This window comes from Pelophylax lessonae, assembly GCF_965119305.1.
Source record: "Pelophylax lessonae genome assembly, chromosome: 3".
NCBI lineage: Eukaryota > Metazoa > Chordata > Amphibia > Anura > Ranidae > Pelophylax > Pelophylax lessonae.
Window position 1 is genome coordinate 548381389 of NC_138770.1, and position 18225 is coordinate 548399613.

The following is an 18225-nucleotide window of genomic DNA, read 5'->3' on the forward strand; positions in this document are numbered from 1 at the left end:
AATCCCCTTGTGGAGGCGCCATTTGTGGATGGACATTTTATGATTACACAACCTATCACATTGCTATAATCTTTGTATATAGACTATAAACTGAAAGACTAATGAATATATGGTTGTGGAACGAATCATCTGTGTTTCTATTATTTCTTATGTGAAAATTCGCTTTGATATAAGAGTGCTTTGGATTACAAGCATGTTTCCGGAATGAATTATGCTCGCAATCCAAGGTTTTACTGTATTAGCAGTTTTTGGCAGGGGTGTTTTCTGGCTGGAAAACCCCCCAGAATTAGTGGGTTTGGGGAGGAGTTTTTCAGCTGTAAAAACGCTCTAACTCTGATAAAAGCTGAAAAATTTAGCTATTCTGCATTTATCAGCATTTTTGAGCCATAAGCTTTAGTCTAGTTTAAAAAGTCTAGTTTTGTTTAAAAAAACTAAAGCTAAAAAACCTACAGCTAAAAAATGCCAAAAAAAGCTAAAAAAAAAAACGCTGAATAACACTACTGCAAAAACGCAGAAAAACTAACACTACAGCTACATCTTTCTACAGCTAACGGTACTGGCTTTTTTATAACGTCCAGTGTACATGAGGACTTTAAGTTGGGATCTCTACATTTTGTTATATATATTTGTTTTGTATTACAGCTGACATACCTGTTGATGAAGTGGTTCGGTCTAGTCTACACCTACATTCAAACTTTGTGAGCCTTGTGGATGATCAGGTAGTTTTGTTTGAACATAATGATCGTGACATGACTGAAGATTCAGTGAACAAACGCGCAGTCACATTTCTGATGGGTGCTTCCTACAGAAACCATCTGGTTAATATTTACATACGTCCTGCCCTGGTTGTATTGGCTTGTAAATTGGCACAGACATTCAAAAAAGGTATGATTTGCTTTCTAAAGTAATAAACCGGTAGCATACTTTTTTATGAAATTAAATAATTTATTCAATCACAGTAATCCAGCTTTGGTAGGAATTTTAACCAGTGTTTAGATACAATGAAATACACAAAATTATTGTGCCTAATGGCATAATTGAACCACACCTGCAGAATCATTTTATGAGAATGGCTCAGATAGAAGGACATTTTTTAAAACAGTTACATGCGATGTATTACATTCACAAACATAAGCTTTAAGAATTCTTTAAAGGCTAACTAAAATCACATGAGTAATAATTCATTTGGGTAGACATTTTATGAACAACCTCCATTTTCATAGTCTTACATATACTTGGCAACAGTCCAAAAAGCACTAGATTTTGATAGATTGCACTTCACGGTTGATCACACCTGGGTATGTCTCTATAATATTTTTAGGCATTTTTGAGCAAAAAACAGTTACAAATCATGACATTCAGCAGTACAGTTAATCATCCAGAAATAAAACTAAAACATACCTAGAATGTCCTGGCAGGTTGCTCCGGCCAGCTCTTGCTGCTTCCAGGTGCTGGTTAGTATGATAGCTCATCAGGCTCAATTTAGGACTATAACAAAATGGTGCCCTCCTTCATACTGTTAAAGTGTACTGATGATCACAAACTATGTAAAAGTGGCTTCAGCTTGGCCTCCACACATGGGAGAACCCCCCCCCCCCCCACACACACAATGTGTTTCACCCAGTTTGGGGCATAATCATAAATGTGTGTGGTTCAACACAGATTTAACTCCATATTCAATGCCAGCTCTTCAAACTATTTTAGAAATGCTGGAGCACTTCCAACTGTGGCAGGGCTCAAAATTTCAAGTCATGAGCTACTAACCAGGCCTTAACCACTTATGCCCCGAAAGATTTTACCCCCTTCCTGACCAGGGCCTATTTTGCGATTCGGCGCTGCTTGACTTTAACGGACAATTGCGCGGTCGTGCGACGATGTACCTAAACAAATTTGACGTCCTTTTTTTCCCACAAACAGAGCTTTCTTTTGGTGGTATTTGGTCACCTGTGCGATTTTTTGATCATGCGCTATAAACAAAAAAAGAGCGTCAATTTTGCAAAAATAACTATTTTTCACATTTTGTTATATGAAATTCCCCAAAAAAAATGTAAAAATCTAAATTTTTTAGCATTTTAGGCCAATTTGTTTTCTGCTACATATGTTTGGTAAAAAAAAATCGCAAAAAGCGTATTTTGATTGGTTTGCGCAAAAGTTATTGCGTTTACTAACTAAGGGATTTAGATTTAGATTTTTGTAATTTTTGTTGTTTTTTTTTTAACGCGTAATGGCGGCGATCTGCGATTTTTTTTGCGGGACTGCGACATTGCGGCGGACAGATTGGACCCTTGACTGACATTTTTGACACTTTTGGGGTTACCAGTGACATTACTACAGTAATCAGCGCTATACATATGCACTGTTACTGTAAAATGACACTGGCAGTGAAGGGGTTAACTTTTTTTTAGAGGGAGGGGTTAAGTGTGTCCCTAGGGGCGTGATTCTAACTGTGATTGGCTGTGGCTTGAGGTGTAAGAACAGTGATCAATGGTCCTACGTAGCAGAACCGTATGATCACTATTCTTACACAGGGGAGAATGACAGACGGCTTGTTTACATTAGCCGCCTGCCTTTCTCCTGGTGTAACGGACGCTCGCGAGTGCCCGGCGGACATCGGCGCTCGCTCCTCAGAGCCTCACAGGCTAGTGATGTACCGATACGTCACTTTGCCTGTGAGGGGCTGACTGCCGCAGTATATGTACTTGCGGCGGTCGGCAAGTGGTTAAGAGTTAGTCGTCACTTGTTGCCCCACCCAAACCCTACCTTGCTCCGCCCCTAAACACGCCCTCGTAAAATATCTCATAAAATTACACTGTTAAATGTTTTATTCAGAATTAAGTTACAAAAAAATATTAATAACAACAACAACAACTTTAGAGTGCCCACAGCGTGCCCCCTTTCAATGCAGAGTGCCCACAGCGTGCCCCCTTTCAATGCAGAGTGCCCACAGCGTGCCCCCTTCCAATGCAGATGACCCACAGCATGCCCCCTTTCAATGCAGAGTGCCTACAGCGTGCCCCCTTTCAATGCAGAGTGCCCACAGCATGCCCCCTTTCAATGCAGAGTGCCCACAGCGTGCCCCCTTTCAATGCAGAGTGCCCACAGCGTGCCCCCTTTTAATGCAGAGGGCCCACAGCATGTACCCTTAAATGCAGAGTGACCACAGCGTGCAGATCGACCAGCGTGCACTTACCTGATGCAGCGGCGACTTCTCCTCAATCCTCCGCGTCTCCCGATTTCTCCTCCTTGGCCAATGGCAATTGTTCACCTTTCGGCCAATCAGGAAACGGGTCTCGGACCCTCTTTCTGATTGGCCAGGAGGAGGATCAGGAGGAGGATCCGTGTGACAATAGCGAATATTCATTCGCTATTGTCACACAATGGGTGGGCTCAGGGCGCACTGCTCTGCGCCCCGGGTCCACCCTTTTCTTACAGCACAGCCCTTACTCGCCATTCTCATCATTCCACTCGCAAAATGTGAGCAGGCGAGTGGGATTTTTGAGGGCTGCACTGTGGGACATTCAGTACAAATGCCCAACAGTCACAGGCTGTTTAGAAATGAATTAAAAACATAACCATTCAAATCCCAGTTGCTGTTTTAAAAAGGCACTGGTTTAACAATTATTTATCCTAGTGCTGTCTCCAAATGGAACTCATTCTCAACTGATCCAGTGGATGCCTACAGGGTTTCAGTAATGGAACTATATTGGAGCTATTGACTGTCAAAGACAGCTGAGATTCAGACCTACGCCCAGAAGCTAAACTGGTCAGCTTCTGGGCCATTGATAGTGCGGCAGAGCTCTCAGGTATAGCGATCCATAGCTGCAAATTGCAACACAATGCTTTTGTATTGTGTTTAAAGTGGAGATTTTGTGGCCTTATTTGGACCAGGTCACCCTGTATTAGTGTTGTTTGAGCTAATCAAAGTGTTATTCAAAAATGTAATCTAACTGTATCATCTTGGTTTCAGATGATGTTTATAAATCATTTACATTTCTGAGAAGAGTTCTTTCCAGAGAGTTCATATTCTTCCCAGGATATGAAGAACAGGTAAGGCACAATAGGGTCAATTTATGCAAAGTAAATATGCTATTTTAGCTTAGTAAATGTGCTAAAAATTCACTTTGCAGACAATACATAATAAGGTGCTAGGAAAAAAACATTTTTTTTTACTTAAACATGATTGGATGATGTCAACAGAGCTTCAACTTACTTCAATTTACTAAACATAAGATAAAAATTCCCCAACAATGGGAAAATTTGCTTGCAAAGCGAACAGCCTATTTTTCTTTAGTAAATATATCTATAATATATTTCAGCATTTAATTATTGAAGTGGTATGAAAGCTTAAACATTTTTTACCTTAATGTATTCTGCAGGGCCGATCCTAGGGTAACAGACGCCTGGGTGCAGAAATATTTATGGCGCCCCCCATGTGGGCGTGGTCATCTTACTAACTCCTCCCCTTTCCTAATGGGACCTGGAGGGGGTCTCTCCAAGGAACACAGAGAGGGCCTCTGCTAGAGAGTCTGTTAGAAAGACCCCCCACCAGGCCCCATTAGAGACTACAACAGAGTCTAATGGGACCTGGAGGGGGGTTTATCTTACAGAGGCCCTCTCTGTGCCTATTGGAGAGTCTCTGATAGAAAGAGTCCCCTCCATCCCCGATGAGAGACTACATTAGAGTGTCACCAAACAATAGAAAAATGGTATGTTGGGCTCTGTGGTATGCTGGGCTCTGTGGTATGCTGGGCTCTGTGGTGTAAAGCTCTTGTGTGATATCTCAGCGGCTGTCACTGTGAGAACGGCGCCTCCATAGTCCCGGCTCACAGGCGGAGTGATATCAAATGCACTCCGCCTGTGAGAGGAGGAGCCGTACAGAGAAAGCAGGCGGCTGCAGTAGAGAGCAAAGCCGCTGCTTCCTCTGTACGGCTCCTTCTCTCCAGGGCTGGTGCAAGGATTTTTGGCGCCCTAGGCAAAATAAAAATTGCTGCCCCCCCCATATGCTCGTGAATGTGCGGCACAATGCGCATTATTAGTACACATACACTTCCATAAGCCTAAAATGTTTTACTATGCATTAAACTTCAGTCTAAGTTACAGTCAGGCTCGGTTTCCACTAGTGCGGCTACGAAGTCGTGCTACTTCTAGCGCGACTTCGTAGCTTAAGTTGTTTGCGGCTTTCAGTGAGACTTGTCCCTCATTATAGAGGGAAGTCGCACTGAAAACGGCTCAAAAGTAGTGCACAAACTACTTTTGAAGTCGCCACAACTCAAGACGCGGCAGTGGAAACGGGCCCCATTGAAAACAATGGCTTTTGACTTGCTGTGCGACTTGACATGTATCAAGTCGCACCGCAAGTCGCACTAGTGGAAACCGAGCCTTAGACCATGTAATGTAGTACACTACACATACACTTCCATAATGGGTAGTATATGGACAGGCTAGGTAGGGTAGTATACGGACAGGCTAGGTAGGGTAGTATATGACAGTGGGATCAGTGGCAGTGCTGGTGGGGGATGGGGAAGGGACTTCTTTTCCATGTTGCTCATGAGTAGGGCAGTCCATTGAAATGAATGGGCAGCCCTACATGTGATGTATAAAAACCACACCTGCGCTTGTGTGCAAAAAAAAGCTAAACTGTGTAAATTCAAAATAACAGATTTTCTCCAAATATGTAGTGTTCATAGAATTGCACTACCATGTAAATGGCCGTGAACACTGTGCTCTGCTCTATTTATTGAGGACAGTTAACTTGTATTGAGTGGTTAGGTAATGTGGGGAATTAGACTTTGATAACAGAGGGTTAATGGAATGGTCATAAAGTTTCTTCACATTATCTGGACATACACAGAGTGTGTGTGTGTGTGTGGGGGGGGGGGGGGGGGGTGTATATAGTAATAGCTTAATCATTCTCATCTCCCTGCAATCAAATCCTCCTGATTAGTGCTGATGTAAAACGCCAGCTTATCTCCCTAAATTTACTTTTCTTAGAACATCAGCTCACCCCCTCCTTGCACAGTGTCAGCAGAACCCACCTCCAGGTTCTCTGAGCAGACACTGAGATGGAGGGAATCTAAGAAAATCAGGGCACAGATAGAATGTACAGGAGATTTCTGGGGAAGATAGAAAAAAAGAGTTTGGGAGCTGTAGTGGGACAGTCACTGCTGTGGGCAAGTATGTAATGTGCATGAGATGATAAGTGTGTGCACGCCTATGAGTTGTACTCACTTTGGCTCCGTGGTGTCTGACACTAGCAGCAGTGACACCTCTGCCGAGATCAGCTCAAGCCCTCCACATTCAGCCCTCACGAGCCAGCTGACCTTTAGTCTCCGCCCCCCGGCCAGGCTCCAAAGACAGCCCATCTGCTGATGCTGCTTTGTGTCCCAGCTCACTGGGATGCACCATCTGCCCGCCTGGACGGGGGGGGGGGGAGACATGGAGCTTGTCGGTCCAGAAGTCCCCTTTCCTTCTGCTGTCCCTAACCCGGACAATGAGGAGGGGGCACCTCCGGTGCCCCTGACTTATGTGCACTAATAGAAGCGGCCCTGCACACAAAACTGCTAGAAAAAAATGTGGGTGTCAATTTGCCTCCCCCACTGTCGCCCCTCCCCTCAGCTCACAACTACAAAGGATATAGCAGGCAGCTCCGAGGCTGCAGTGAGAGACTTGCGGTCGGGAGAGGATAGTGCGCCCCCCACCAGGCGGCGCCTGGGCGCACTGCACCCTAAGCGCCCGCCTCGGATCGTCCCTGGTATTCTGTGCATTTAAGTGGTTGTAAACCCCATTCATGAAATTTGAACTAAGCACATATATCTGTAGTGTTTACTTATCTCTCTCCAAAGTTCTAAGTGCGTCTTCTCTCTGGTGCTTCATTGCTCTGTTATCACTTCTGACAAGTTCTCCGACACATAAGATAACAGCAGCTTAAAATTTTTAAGGAGCTTAGAGGGAGATTAGCAGGGAGCTAGTCTATTCAGACTACAGCTCTGCAATTTCTTTTGTGTGTGTGTGGGGGGGGGGTGCCTTTCCTCCAATCAGCTCTCACACTGTGTAAGCCCAGACTTCACACCCACTGCTTAAAGAGGAAAAACATTTTTTAACACAATCTGCATTTTCCAAACAGTGTAGAAAGGGAAAGACAGCAAATATAAAAGTAAAACTTATGTAGGGTGATTTCTTTAATCTCTGTGTATCATCTGAGGCTATTCACTTCACTGGGTATGTGTGAGGGTTTACTTCCATTTCAGGGTAAAAAAATTATTAGTAAAAATGATATCCCCTAAGCCGCACATCCATGCAGACCTGCTGTGTTTGGGTATATATAAAGCTCCGAGGGGTGGAGCAAATTGCATTGGGGGCATAGCTTGGTGGGAGACCAGGCTGAGGTTGCCGTATAACTAACTACAGTGAATCTGCATGAATGTGCAGCTTAGGGGATATCCTTTCTACTATGAGTTGAAGTGTGGAGCTGGGATGAGCGTCTTCCTCCAGTAAGCACTCACAGCGGTGGGATTAGGATCAGCAATTCTTTACAGCCTGAGTGGTTCAAATTTATTTTTTGTTTGGTAAAAAATGTTTAGGTAGCAGTACCACCCCTTCACCCCCATTCATACTTACCTGAGTCCTCACTCGATCCAGCTCTGTGCACATCTGTAGAGGCCCCCTCCTCTCTGATACAGGCTTTGCTGAGGCAGCAGGAGCCATTGTCTCCCACTGCTGTCAGTTAAATCCTATGAAGAGGGAGTGGGGGGGGGGGGGCGCAGGGCTGAGCTGTGCTGTGTGTCTATGGATGTAGGCAGTGAAGCTCAGAATCAATTCTAAATGAGTGCCCCCATAACTTGCTATGGGTGTACAGGGAAGGGAAAGGGAGCCAGGATCGCTGGTGGGGGACACGAGAAGAGGCGGATCAGAGCTGCTCTGTGCAAATCCATTGCACAGAGCTGATAAGTATAACATGTTTGCTCTTGAAATAAATATGAGGTGGTTTTATCCCTCCCCTATTTATTATAAATATGTATTATATTGTCTATTCCTATAATAGTCTATCAAAGCTCTGATAAGGTTAATGGAAGGTATACTAACAATGCTAGCTATAAAAATAAACACACTGTTTAAATAAACAAGGATCTAATTTATTATAAAGAAATGCTAACATAAAACACAAAAGGAATATTACAGAGCATATAAGACAAAACAATTACAGATAATACGTTACATATTCGTCCTCGGGATTCGTTATCTTTCAGCTGGTCTCAAGCACACAGGAAGGAGAAAGAGAGTAGCCCAAGAGCCATGATGGCCCACAGCCAAGAGCCAGCAGCCAAGAGAGCCAGCAGCCAAGAGAGAGAATACTAGCTGGCAATTCTTTCAAAAGTCCACTCAGACACCACCCACATAAACACCCACTGTCTTCTTGTTCAATGACAGTTCATAAGATGCCCCCTTCCTACTCAAAAGGAAGTATCTCATCTTTCCAGGAAGCATGTTATATTCTTCCACTAGGGGCGCCATCTGTCCACGAATCACTGTTTTTGACCTGGGTCATCTTTATTCACCGCTGGCCTTTGATGTTGGAATAACCTCCCCGGGAGATCTTATCTGAGGCTCCTCTACACCCATACCTCACAATAGGAGGTTTATGCGAGAACATCCTGTGAGAATAAGAATTCCCATTTATGACTCCTTATCAGGAATGTCCTTTTGGGCACTTTGCATTCCAGACCAGGTGTGGTCAGGTTCAATCATCCAGAAGCATCTGATATCAGAACACGTAAAACTACATGTTGCCTCCAACATATGCCGCTTTGTGCCTGAAGGGCACACACCACCATTCTTCAGAGGCAGCCTTCATAGAACAGTCCATCAATGTCCGGCCTTACGATATGTTGTGCTTCCCAACCAACATGTGCCGCTTTGCCCCTGGGTGACACACATCACCCTTCTTCAGAGGCAGCCTCCATAGAACAGTCCATAAATGTCCGTCCTTATGATATGTTGTGCTTCCCAACATGTGCCGCTTTGCCTCTGGGTGACACACCACCACCATTCTTCAGTGACCGCTTCCATGGCACCAGTTTGTGTCTTCTCCGTTTGGTATTTTCAGGATGGAGTGCAATATAGGCAAGGGGTGTGCAATATAGGCAAGGGTGTCCATTCACTCACCATTCACCAAAATACACTCAGAGCCCCATATCAACCAGCTTTCAGATACAGAACCTCGAGGAGGGTCTTACTCAACCATATCACTAACGTAATACATGTACGTCAAATTATAAAAGCACACAAATCAACCCATTTCCATAATATATACACATATAACCATATGACCCATCAAATTAAGCATCACATCCCCAACTTCCTATAACCCTTCATTGTGTATACGGGTCGGGATTAGCCAGGCTTGCTCACTATGGCCTTTTCTACTGCAATTCAGGCATGCCAGAGGTATTTCGGGACTCTTAATTGGCAGCAAAGCCTGAAACTTGTACGAAGAGACCTTACCGTCAATTCGTCCCTCAACCTGCATAGATAAATGTGCGACCTTCCTATATAAATGTAATGTCAAACAACACATGTAAAACAATAATCAAACCACAAAATTCCATCCCTGTGCCTGGATTTCAGAGACAATGCACAGGGTACACCATGCACCTCTAGCTATGGCTAGGTTCAAGGAACACCCTAGTTCCATGACTAACATTACATTGGTATCCTTTAAGACAAAGCAACAAACTCGTCTATGCCCCAAATAATACCCAGGTGCTTCCTTCCCAGCAATGAACTCCCCATCCAGAACACAGAGTGAAACATCTTCCCAGCATTTCTCGTTCACCACTGCATGTTGACCTTGCATACAAAGGACATCATGGTCTTGCCACGACAAAGGAAAATATCAACCTACCTCCAGATTCCATCTCTCTGATCAAATGTGGGTAATTTAGCCTTGGATGCAACAAGGTAGAAACCCCAGTCAGTAAGCCCATTGACACCACCAAATATACAGACTGAGTCTGCCCTTCTGTATGTGGTATCCAAGAAGACTCAAACTTGCACAGCCCGCCTAGGCATTCGACCGCCATTTGGATTAGTGAAAGCAATGGATTTAGGCAAAAGCTTACTGAGCTGTGATTCTAACTTGGAAGACCACTGACCGTCATACAGAGAATGCACAATCAGCTTGATGTTGGTTGATAATTCCAACTGCCCCTGCATGCACGCCAGAGCCCATGATACATTTTTCACCCTGTGAAGGCATATTGTACCATTGTAGCCAGCGTTTGGGAAGAGCTTAGATCTATTTGGAGTGGTTCCCCTTTCTCTAACCAAGCATGTTTTCATGATTAGTCGCCAGCATCACCTGTGCGGAGTTCCCACCGCTCAGGTGAGACATCAACCAGGTGTAGCTCCCCTATACCCAGCTCTGGTGTCCCACATGTCCTGTAACCGATACCCTCTCTATAGGACCGCAAAACTTTAGACACCGCCCCCACAAGGACATTTTCACCCCATTGATGCGCCATTTGGAGCTCCCTATTCTGGCCAACAGACACTTTATGATAACTAAGTTCCAGCCTACTGGGTACCTGCTACATATTAATTCAGATAATCCAATACATATCACACATTAAAAACATATCTTTTTTCCTTTCAATTCCTTCCCAAAAATCTCATAGTTTACATCTTTTGTTCTGAAGGATTGGATAGGTGATATTCTTTCCCTAACCTCCAACCAATTGCACGTGTATTTACAGTACTTTTGCATTTGTAAATGATAGGAAAGATTCCGGCAAAATGTTTCACAAGTCTTGTTGATGGGCAAAGTCTTTCAAATGCAGCATTAGCACTAAATTGTCCATAGGGAAAATAAATCCTATACTGCACATATTAATCTGCATCTTTTCATTTATCCCTTCTCCCCTGAATGTTTGTCAGAACAAATTTTCGATGCGGCATGGCACAGACAAACTGCCAACCAGATGAACATCTTTCATCCATGTTCCAGAGACCTCTCCAATATCTCGCTCCACCAGGACTCTGGAAATGAAAATCAAGAGCAGAATCAAATTCTTATCCACAATATCTATTAGCATGCTATGTTTGCTTACAGAACCTCACTTGGATACCAGGAACTTAGTTTTCCTGGCTTCTACAACTCTGAACTACTAAAACAACCATGACTCTTTGGGATAAACCCACTTTAAAATGGTTCCCCCATGATAAGAAAAAAGAAAAAATGGAAGAGTGCTGTATTCCAAAACTTTTTCAACCGTAAAATCTGCGCAATTGACTGTTAACTTAACCTATTCAAAAACTCCCCTTTCAGGTGGACAAAACCCAAACATCTGAGTTTTTTTCCACCTGAATGAAAATAAAAGGAACAATACAATAACTCCAGCTGCTATAGCTTTCTACAAACTCCTGTGTTAAAAAAAACTGTACTCAGCTGCTAACTTAGGGCATAGCGAATGACCCCCTTTCAGGTTGACTAAACCTAACAATTTGGAATTTTTCCACCTGAACAAAACAAAAATATAATAAAAAAAAATACATAAACAACACCAAATCCAAAGGCTTATCCTTGACAATACTAAAAAAAAAAAAAAAAAATGTAAATTAAAAAAAAAACACATCAAGGTCCTCCATAATATTCCAAAAATTAAAGCCAAATCTTTGAGACTTGCATCTAAACCTTATTCATAGCAAAGAAACATTAACCAGAAAGTCCTTACCATCCATGATTCCTTAAGGGCTATAAACAAAAGATTTGTTTCCCCCGTTGCTATACCTCTGTGAACATGCGGCTACCTCCATTTTGAGTCTATTCAGTTGTTCCATATACTGATGCCTTTCCTGCCTTAACTGGCTATTTTCAGAATGTAATCTCAGCATTTGAGTTTTAAGGGACACGGGTTTGACTACTATGGCCTCTATGCCTTGGATTGCTACCCCATCTCGCAGAATAAACTTCATAATACCTCGGTGTAGTTTTAGGGTAGTGTGATTCTCTTTGCATATCATTATCACCATACAATACCTGGCAATATGACCCCACTTTTTACAGGCAAAACACTTGAGAGTTGGTTTCCCTGCATAGGGCCTTCTCTGAGCATATGGTGATGGAGACTCACATTGCCGCATAACATTACTATGATTGGAATCAACAGACTTCACACTTTCACTGTCTGAGGAGTAGTCACTAGCAATGGACATCAGAAGTCTCCAAAAGACCAGGTTCATTTTGCATTTCAACTCCTGAATCAATTTCAAGATCAGTTACAACACATTCATCATCACTAACATTGCTTCCAACCAAAGCAACATCACTTGCAGCAACACAAGCATTAGACTCCCCTAATTGTTGTTCTAAATTCTCTATCTGTGCTGAACACTGAGACTGCTCAATCTCTGCCTGTTTGGTGGATAACTCTATTATGACAGCTTGGGACTCCTGTAGCTCTCTTCTAAGCAGCGTTATAATACGCTCATTCTCAGCCTCTCTTTGTTTTAAAGAGGCAATCCAACTTTCTCTTAAATTACATGTTTCCTCCAATTCATCCACTTTCTTTTCCAATACACACTTCCCAGTCACCAATTGTGCAATCTGATTACAAACATTTGCATCTGTCTTTACAGCTATCGCTAATATATTTTTATTTACACTTTCTATGTGAGCTAATAATTGTGCCTTTTCAGCATACCATTGCATTTCTTTTTGTTCCGCAATCTCCTTCATTCTTTTTTTTAAAAGGTGTTTATTTAAGTTTTTGCAAAACAATAGCAAAGAAACACAAGGGCAGACATTGCCCATAAAACAATTGAAAGGCAAGCATGTAAAATACACCATGATATCAAAAGACATCCTAACTTAACAATGAAGAGGGGGGGGGGGGAGGAATAGAGAGGGGCCGTGGTGGCCCAAATCAAGGGGGGGGGGGGAAAGGGGGAAAAGGGGATGCGTACCACAGAAGTCCAGGAGAACCAAGTAACTGCGAGGCTACGCACCCAACCGGTTACCACAGTAGAAACACCCTCTAGGTTAAACATAGGTGGGGGGGGGGGGGGGAGAATAAGACACACCAACAAGGAACTTAAACACACAACAAAAGACCACACCATTCACACCAACTCACCCTCTCGCACACATCTTCCCCTACCTCCAGGTATCTCCTTCATTCTTAACAGCATGCACACTACATTCGCCATTCTCGCTTTTTTGCTCTTTTTAGAGGACGGTTTCTCCTTCATATTATCATTTTGTATATCACATTGTTTTAACAAATCATTAAATTGGTGAGTTAAAGCGTTTTCTGTAGAAATGTTAAACCTAGCAGAGGCATATTTCCTAAGGAAAATCCCAATGACCTCCATTGATATGCTAATTACGTTCACACTTGAGCTTGCCTAACCAGTCTGCACGCAGCTGCTGATACAAGACACACAGACACAAACACACACACAGACACAGCTGTTCCAAAGTTAACACAGACTTGTAGTCCTACAAGGAGGAGCACACTATCAAACTAGTGCCCTGCTCTCTCCTCAACACCACTGACTGTAGCCCTCTTATCTCAGATCCTAGGCCACATGGACCTTCTCTTGGAGCAGAAAGCTTCCTCCCTTTCACGTGGTAAAAAAAATATAAAATATAATCTATATTTCTCCCACTTTCTCCTCAAAGATATATGGTTTATCCTATAAATCTGCAGGGTACATCAGTAAACCAAGGGTGATCAGCCCTTCCTTTGCCGGCACACAACTTAACAGCTTACCAGGCCTAAAAAAAAAACAATTTGCACTAACAAAGACTTTACATTTTAACACATATACATATTCCAGCCAGAGATATGAATATTACACTTACCAGATAATGCGCGTCCGCTTACTGATGAAGTATTTCACAGAACTTTCAGGACCACTCAAGCAGGGCTTCAGAATTCGCGAACCAGCACAAATCTTGTCCACAGCAGAGGACTTCTTTCAGTTCTGGGTCACTTGTAGAGGGCTTGTTAGCTTATAGGAAATATTCGTCCTCGGGATTCGATATCTTTCAGATGGTTTTAAGCACACAGGAAGGAGAAAGAGAGTAGCCCAAGAGCCATGATGGCCCACAGCCAAGAGAGCCAGCAGCCAAGAGAGCCAGCAGCCAAGCAATTCTTTCAAAAGTCCACTCAGACACCACCCACATAAACACCCACTGTCTTCTTGTCTAATGCCAGTTCATAAGATGCCCCCTTCCTATTCAACAGGAAGTATCTCATCTTTCCAGGAAGCATGTTATATTCTTCCACTAGGGGCGCCATCTGTCCACGAATCACTGTTTTTGACCTGGGTCATCTTTATTCACTGCTGGCCTTTGATGTTGGAATAACCTCCCCAGGAGATCTTATCTGAGGCTCCTCTACACCCATACCTCACAATAGGAGGTTTATGCGAGAACATTCTGTGAGAATAAGAATTCCCATTTATGACTCCTTATCAGGAATGTCCTGTTGGGCACTTTGCATTCCAGACCAGGTGTGATCAGGTTCAATCATCCAGAAGCATCTGATACCAGAACACGTAAAACTACAAGTTGCCTCCAACAGCTCTTAAAAAAAAAAAAAAATAAGACTTTATAATCACTTTAATATAATATAAGTATACCACGTATTAAACTGTAACAGCACTTTTACAAAAAAAGAGTTAAATGAAACCTTTCGTGAAAAAATAAGTTGGCTGCCATTATTGACCTCTCTTTCTGAAAATGCTGTTTGACTGAAGGTCATGCTAAGGCTTTGGCTTCAATACTTTAGCATTCTCTAACCTGGAACAAATATAGAGATAAGGATTTCTAACTTTCAGCTGCTGTTTACTTGTTCTCTTTGACTCTGAAACCAGGCAAAGCCAGGTAACTATTCTGTGTAAGGCCTCATGTACACTACAGCTTCCAAAGTTGAGTTTAGGAGCTTTTGAACTTTTTTTTCCTCCTAAACTCAACTCCATAAACGCCCATAAAAGCCGATGTGTCCATGTACACATAGGCTTTTAGGATTGTTTAGGAGCTGCTGTGGTTAGGTGAGGTTCAACCTCCCTCTCCGGAAGAATCGCATTCAGCATTGAAATGTTTTTACCACTGGCCGCAAAAAGCGGCAAAATCGCTGTAAAATCACAGTGCATTTTTGCCATGTTTTGCATTTTCCCACGGCCGGCGGTCAAAGTAGTTTAACCACTTGCCGTCCGCCTAGCATACATTTACCACGGCAGGCCGCCTCTATTTCAATCACGTACCTGTACGTAGTTTTGTGCAATAGCCTCTAGGAAGTGTGCATGCGCCGCCGGAGGCACAATCGCCTGCTGATTGGACAGAGGGGGAGCCAATCAGCGGGTCCGCAATCATTCCCGAGAGAGGCAGAACTAGGGTCTGCCTATGCAAACAAGGCTGATCGCCATTCTGACAGGGTAGAAGATAGAGATCTTGTGTTCCTGCTAAGCAGGAACTAGAATCTCTGTCTTCCCCCAGTCAGAGCAACCCCTCACACAGTTAGAAAGCACCCCCTAGGGACACATTTAATCCTTTGATCGCCCCTGATGGTAACCCCTTCCCTGCCAGTGTCATTAGTACAGTAATCACTGCAATAATGTCACTGGTCCCCAAAAAAGTGTCAGGTGTCCGATTTGTTCTCTGGAAAGTCGCAGTCCTGCTAACAATCGCTGTTTGCTGACATTATTGGTAAAATAAAATAAATAAAAATGCTACAAAAAAAAATATATAACATAATTTGTAGATGCACTAACTTTTGCGCAAACCAATCAATATACACTTATTGGGATTTTTTTTTTACCAATAATATGTAACAGAAGACATATTGGCCTAAATTGAATAAAGAAATTCGATTTTTTAACCTTTTTTTATTGAATATGTTTTTTATAGCAGAAAATAAAAGGCAGAAAAATATAGCAAAAATTAAAAAAAAATTTCTTTCAAAATTGTTGCTTTTTTCTGTTTATAGCGCAAAAAAAAATCGTAGAGGTGATCGAATACCACCAAAAGAAAGCTCTATTTGTGGGGAAAAAAAAGGACATCAATTTTATTTGGGAACAGCATCACACAACTGCACAATTGTCAGTTAAATAACGCAGTGCCGTATCGCAAAAAATGGCCTGGTCATTAGGGGGTAAAACCTTCAGAGGCTGAAGTGGTTAACCACTTGCCGACCGCTCACATGGAGCGTACTGCGGAAAAGTGGCTCGTTATCGTCCTCCTCATGTGGGCGGCGCGCGCGCTGCCAGAAGCTCGCTCCCGTTGTTTTCAGTCACAGCGGGAGTCGGGCCAGGGGAGGAGCGGCGGTGATCACCGCCGCTCTTCCCCGATCGTCGGGGAATCGAGTGTGGAGATCCGCCCGCTTGTGTAATCAAAGTGGGCGGATCTCCTAAGTGACAGGCAGGGTCAGATTGCAGGGTTCAGCATAGCTGAACCTGCGATCTGTCCCTGTGTCACTCAGTCACCTCCCCCCACACATGTTAGTAAGCACCAGGCATACATTAACCCCTCCCTCTCCAATAAAATTAACCCCTTCCCTGCCAGTGTCATTTTTACAGTAACAGTGCATATGTATAGCACTGATTACTTTAGTAATGTCACTGGTACCCCCTAAAGTGTCAAAAATGTCAGTCAAGGGTCCGATCTGTCCGCCGCAATGTCGCAGTCCCGCAAAAAAATCGTAGATCGCCGCCATTACTCGTTAAAAAAAAAAACAACAAAAATGACAGAAATCTTTCCCTTAGTTAGTAAACGCAATAACTTTTGCGCAAACCAATCAAAATACGCTTATTGTGATTTTTTTTTACCAAAAATATGTAGCAGAAAACAAATTGGCCAAAAATGATAAAAAAATTTTGATTTTTACATTTTTTGGGGGGGGGGGGGGGAATTCCATATAAAAAAATGTGAAAAATATTGTTATTTTTTCAAAATTTTCGCTATTTTTTTGTTTATAGCGCAAAAAGTAAAAATCGCACAGGTGATCAAATACCACCAAAAGAAAGCTCTATTTGTGGGGAAAAAAGGATGTCAATTTCGTTTGGGTACGGCGTTGCATGACTGCGCAATTGTCAGTTAAAGTCGCACAGTGCCGAATCGCAAAAAATGGCCTGGACGTAAGACAGCAAAATCCTCCGGTGGTAAAGTGGTTAAAGGGTATCTCCACTTTCCTGCTTATGTGATTGGCTCATTGATTTTCTCAGAAGTCTACACTAAGATGCAAGTTAGATTTCAGGCATCCCCCACAACAAATATGTACAATATCTCACAAAAGTGAGTACACCCCTCACATTTTTGTAAATAATTTATTATATCTTTTCATGCGAAAACACTAAAGAAATTACAATTTGCTACAATATAAAGTGTAAAGTAGTGAGTTTACAGCTTATATAACAGTGTAAATTTGCTGTCCCCTCAAAATAACTCAACACACAGCCATTAATGTTCAAACCGCTGGCCACTAAAGTGAGTACACCCCTAAGTGAAAATGTCCAAATTGGGCCCAATTAGCCATTTTCCATCCCCAGTGTCATGTGTCTCGTTAGTGTTACAAGGTCTCAGGTGTGAATGGGGAGCAAGTGTGTTAAATTTGGTGTTATCACTCTCACTCTCTCATACTGGTCACTGGAAGTTCAACATAGCACCTCATGGCAAAGAACTCTCTGAGGATCTGAAAAAAAGAATTGTTGCTCTACATAAAGATGGCCTAGGCTATAAGAAGATTGCCAAGACCTTGAAATTGAGCTGCAGCATGGTGGTCAAGACCATACAGCGGTTTAACTCAGAACAGGCCTCGCCATGGTCGACAAAAGAAGTTGAGTGCACATGCTCAGCGTCATATCCAAAGGTTGTCTTTGGGAAATAGAGGTATGAATGCTGCCAGCATTGCTGCAGAGGTTTAAAAGGTGGGGGGTCAGCCTGCCAGTGTTCAGACCAGATGCCGCACACTGCATCAAATTGGTCTGCATGGCTGTCGTCCCAGAAGTAGCCTCTTCTAAAGATGATGCACAAGAAAGCCCGCACACAGTTTGCTGAAAACAAGCAGACTAAGGACATGGATTACTGGAACCATGTCCTGTGGTCTTATGAGACCAAGATAAACTTATTTGGTTCAGATGGTGTCAAGTGTGTGTGGCGGCAACCAGGTGAGGAGTACAAAGACAAGTGTGTTTTGCCTACAGTCAAGCATGGTGGTGGGAGTGTCA

At 43.0% G+C, this 18225-nt stretch overlaps 1 protein-coding gene and 1 long non-coding RNA gene across 3 annotated transcripts in view; one reads left to right on the top strand and one right to left on the bottom strand.

Moving 5' to 3' along the window:
* The window catches only part of LOC309551536 (dihydroxyacetone phosphate acyltransferase-like), a 145129-nt gene that overhangs the window by 112875 nt on the left and 14029 nt on the right, over positions 1–18225 (top strand). The window contains exons 10-11 of one of the 2 annotated variants that reach the window (XM_082252161.1): positions 646–885; positions 3968–4047. In XM_082252161.1, coding sequence (XP_082108287.1) covers positions 646–885; positions 3968–4047 — 320 coding nt within the window. Of the gene's footprint in view, positions 1–642; positions 886–3967; positions 4048–18225 lie in introns of both variants that reach the window. The other variant, XM_082252160.1, reaches the window with a different exon arrangement.
* LOC309551537 overlaps positions 1–18225 on the bottom strand; it is a 68742-nt gene that overhangs the window by 23398 nt on the left and 27119 nt on the right. The window lies entirely within an intron of this gene.